This window comes from Macrobrachium rosenbergii, chromosome 27, assembly GCF_040412425.1.
Source record: "Macrobrachium rosenbergii isolate ZJJX-2024 chromosome 27, ASM4041242v1, whole genome shotgun sequence".
NCBI lineage: Eukaryota > Metazoa > Arthropoda > Malacostraca > Decapoda > Palaemonidae > Macrobrachium > Macrobrachium rosenbergii.
The window spans coordinates 8,392,357-8,397,375 of NC_089767.1; the positions used below are offsets into that span (position 1 = coordinate 8,392,357).

Consider the following 5,019-nt stretch of genomic DNA (forward strand, 5'->3'; position numbering starts at 1 on the left):
TATCCAGTTATCACAGGGCTGTAATCTGCCAGAATCCTGGCTTCCTCAGACTTTGTTTAATCCGAGAGTGGCATCGGGTAGAAGCATCATGAAAAACTGAGAAGTAAAATAAACCGACGCCTTTGTCACAAAAATCATTGTCGTAGAAACGTAACTGTTGTGTCCAGGTAATAATGACAGCACTGGTTTGGAATATGTTGGCAGCAATGATGTGGATAAGGTGAGGTGTGACCTGCTTGCATACATGGTGGATTAAACACTCAGAGCACAGCAAGTAAGATGGAGTGGCCCCAGGAGCAAAAACTGATGTTGACTGAGTTGTGCTCAAACAGGGTGAACAAATCAGATGCATGGAAGACAATCTCTGATGCTATTGAAATAGATCGTGCTGAGTTGGAGAGGAAGATAAAGGGTCTGATGGCCCAGTTAAGGAGAGAAATAAAGAGTATTAAGGAATGGAAATCCGGTGAGTCTGCAGCCAATATACAGTCACCACCCTACTTACAAACATTCAAGTTATGAACATTCATAGATACGAACAGACAGGGTCACAAGTTCAAATTTTGCTTTGTGCGCCTATTCTGCTATTAATAATTTTCGCAGAGAACAGAAGAACACAAGGAAGAAGAACCTGCTCCTTTAACTCCTTCCCTGATTATCCCGAGTATTCTCGTGATTAGCTACCATGTATTCTTCTTACAATTACGAGAATACTCGTTCATACTTGTAAAATATTCCTACTTATTTCTATCTTTCCTCTCAATTCCCATTTTCTATATTTCCTCTCCCTATAGGAAACGTTTAGTATGTATTTTTATCAATAGATGAGGTTGTGCATTGTTTACTTTATGAACTTCCAGTGTCAGACACTGCTCCTGCGAAATTCTCTCCAAGATCATAACTTTTAAAGTGGAAAAATGCTAAATTTTTAATGTTCCATGAATCTAAATTTTATTTCCTTCTTTTTACCTTTCTAACATCCAAAGTAATTCTTTATAATAATGCATGATTTAAAATGCTGTGAAAATAGTATAATCTATGACTTCCGAGTTAACTCAGGAATGTACACATCAACAAATTTATGCCCTACATTTAAAATCTAACTTACGAACAATTCAAGATACGAACAGCCATCCGGAACGTAACGCGTTCGTAAGTAGGGTGGTGTCTTTATACACTTGTGGATGCGAGTGCCGCGCCTTCGCTGGTGTGAGCATGTTTGCAACATTACAGATCATGTTTCCAAATAACTGTCTAAATACTCTTGCAAACATACATCATCCTTAGAAACAATGTTCAGCTGTCATCGGAGAATGCAAATATGCCACACTGAAAGCAGCTCCCTAATTACGCGGCGTCTGCTTTTTATATCACGCAAATTTCTGATACTGACGTTGAGGTGATGCACACTGCCGGGAAGGGTTATTAATCTGCCAACAACCATCTTTTGTAAGCTGCATCCTCAGCGAAAATCAGATAATCTGATCAAGCATGATAACAATCAAATGAATACCCCAAGACAAAAACTACTCTGTTTTACAAACCCAAAACCTTGGAGGCAAGTCATATGTGACGATAGTAACTAATTAACTTGAAAGTATCGATCTTAAAATTACCTTATATAATTGCTGTTTCTTGAATAGAATGTTCATAGTAGTCATAAATGATGTAATCTTTCTGAGCTAAACAACCTCTAGAATCCTGACTGCAAGCAATAGTTCAAACCATTTTAATAACATTTGATAATAACTTTCTTTTTTCGACACATCATCTATAGATCTTTCAAAACACTTTTTTAAAGAACGATATATCTAGCGTGTAGCATATTTACATAATAAAGACCTTACTTTTGTAAAATACCTCGCATTGAAACCTTTGATCCTAGTCAAATTTGCATTGATATTCATGTTAATGGTAACGTATCAAGAGTGATCACCTATTATTTGCCATATAACAATAGGGAATATGGTGCTGAATATGTAAATTACTTAGCTAAAATTCATGAAAAAATTAGTGATCGTCCCAACAATAATGTTATAGCATTGTTAATTATAATGCACATCTACAATCGGTATGTTTGATAATAAATTATTGACTTTTTTAAATGATTATAATTGCATAATTACTGATACTGAAAAAGGCTGAAATGATAATTATAGGTCGGTGAGAAATGCTGTCAGGAGCACAGGTAGGATAGTTTCCTTTGTCACGTCTTTCCCGTTCCGTATTTTTAACATGTATATTCAGCGCTACCACATGACTTGAGCAGTAATCAAAGAGCACTGCGTTCGTCCACATCTGCTTCTTCCCCTGCCATTTCAACAGCGCATATCCGTAGAACTATTTATGCTGTTTGAAATGAAAATCGCTATTTTGGGAATGTCAAATTATGTTTAAAAGTGAAACTCCTATTCTTGATGGAACTAATAACGTAGATTCATCGAACAGTATCAATTATCTTGTCAATCACTGTAGGAACTAGTTTTAATAGGGCACCATTGTTGATGAAACGCTTCGTGTTTGATACACTCCATCAGAATATTTAAACAAGAAAGTGTTAGGTCAACATCCTAAATTTTACCTTTTCTCTCGTTTTGCTCTCATATATATATATATATATATATATATATATATATATATATATATATATATATATATATATATATATATATATATATATATATATATACTGTATATATACATATACATATATATATGTGTGTGTGTGTGTGTAGTGTATATATATATTTATGTATGTATATATATATATATATATATATATATATATATATATATATATATATATATATATATGTGTGTGTGTGTGTGTGTGTGTGTGTGTGTGCATGTATATATATATATATTATATATATATATATATATATATATATATATATATATATGTGTGTGTGTGTGTGTGTGTATGTGTATGTATATATACTGTGCAAGGAGGCGGGTAGTTGCTAAAAACTATGCCAAGAACCGAAGAAGGAGATGGACATGCATGCTGATATCATGACTTTATTAGTTGCCGACGTTTTTGGACCACAAGTCCCATTTTCAAGGCTAAAAAGACAAACAAATTTATAATCATTAAAATGACTCAGACAAGAACGAAAATTAAAAATTACAATTGTTATAAAATGATTAAAAACAAGCGCTGAAATGCAGAACAGAAGGCACACCTATATTTCAAGAAGAAAGACAATGAGTGACAACAAAGGGCAACTTGGCGTTCCAGGAACACTCACGATAGGTATAGAGGCGTGGCAGAGGACTGGGAGTTTAACTGCGGAACAATCTGTTTAATAAATAACGATTCTAGAACCGTTAGAAGTCGGTCATTCGAGGCTCTACCCAATATTTCAAAATCATCATATTTTATTTTCTGTTTATATTTAAGCACATTGTCTCGTATGCTAGAGAATTCAGGGTTCGATAGTTCAACCCCTGTTCTGTAGCTAACACCACGATGAGAATCTATTCTCACCTTCAACAGCCTCCTTATGCAGCCGACATACGTCCCCAGGTCACATCTGGGGCAAGTGAATTTGTATATCACACCGCAGGTCATTAGTGGGCTTAGCTTATCTTAGTATTTAAATTAAATAGAAAGGCGGTCGTTAAGGGGTTTCTTGGTATTAGCTTTGAATTAAAAGCTGGAATGTGGCAATTGATGATTTTGTATAATTCTTCATAAAAAGACTTCTTCTGTATTAGTGGAAGACTGGCAAAAAATGGTAATTTGGAACAGTAGGTACAGTGAATCTGGCATGAAAACTTTGTTTAAAAATTTGTTAACGTTCCTAAAAAAGAGCTTGGACGGGAAGCAGTTGTCAGCAAAATACTTTTGGAGATATATTATTTCCTCATGGAAAGAGATCCAATTAGAAGTTAAACTAAAAACCCTATGCAATGGGTCGATAATGAATTTAACTTAAAATTAAAAAAGCAATAACTGTAAAATTAGATCTCTGACCCGTAAACGTGTTTTTACTAAAAATCGTTGTATTAAAACGATCATTATTCATAAACACTAAAACGGCTAAAGAGGATTATTTTTTTATATTCCGTGGTAAACTTTATATTCTGATGTATACCATTAACATATTCTAAAAAGCTGTCTGCATCGCCTCGGCTTCTGAAAAGCAAGAAGGCATCAACAATGTACCTTCGGTAAAACAGACGGTGTTATGCCAGCAGACAGTTATCTAGTATGTGATCCTCCAGGGAGCACGTGAGCATATTAGCAAAGGTGGGACCGAGAGGAGAACCCAATGCGAATATATTGAAAAAGTGGAAAACAATTTAAATGATAATTCAAAATTTTTAAAATTGGGAAGTCCTGATTTTTCGACTATCTTTAAGATTGAGGATCGCATTAATAGATTTTTTAAATATTTAAAAGATAATAATGTTATCAACAACGATGAAGATTAGTCTCTGTACAGCACGGGGGCCTCTTATGGTATCTTGTACGGTCTTCCTCAAATACATAAGGAGAGTACTCCTAGCAGACCTATCATGACCTCGTACGACATCCCGAATTACAAACTGGCTAAGCTCTTGGTACCTCTTCTTGCTCCTCTTACATCAAATAACCACAGCCTAAATAACTCCACCAGCTTTAAAGAAGCAGTTTTATGTCAGGATCCCGATTTGTTTATGGTTAGCTTGGATGTGGAATCAATGTTCACTAATGTACCTGTGGGAAAGACCATTCAGATCATTTTAGATAAGATTTTTGTCACCCATGACACCGTTTATAACAATTTTAACAAGTCCGATTTTAAAGAGTTGTTACAACTGGCAGTGCTGGACACTGCCTTCGTTTTTAGTGGTAAGTCTTATAAACAAATCGATGGTATGGCAATGGGATCTCCTCTCGGTCCCACCTTTGCTAATATCTTCATGTGCTCCCTGGAGGATCACATACTAGATAACTGTCCGCTGGCATACCACCCTCTCTTTTACCGAAGGTATATTGATGATACCTTCTTGCTTTGCAGAAGCAGATAA

At 35.2% G+C, this 5,019-nt stretch overlaps 1 protein-coding gene across 1 annotated transcript; it reads left to right on the plus strand.

Annotated features, from left to right (window-relative positions):
• The first annotated feature begins 279 nt into the window (after positions 1-279).
• Positions 280-5,019, plus strand: LOC136853237 (uncharacterized). The gene is made up of 3 exons (XM_067128616.1): positions 280-466; positions 795-804; positions 4,452-5,019. Exons 1-3 carry the CDS (start codon positions 280-282, stop codon positions 5,017-5,019), a joined length of 765 nt encoding a protein of 254 aa, XP_066984717.1.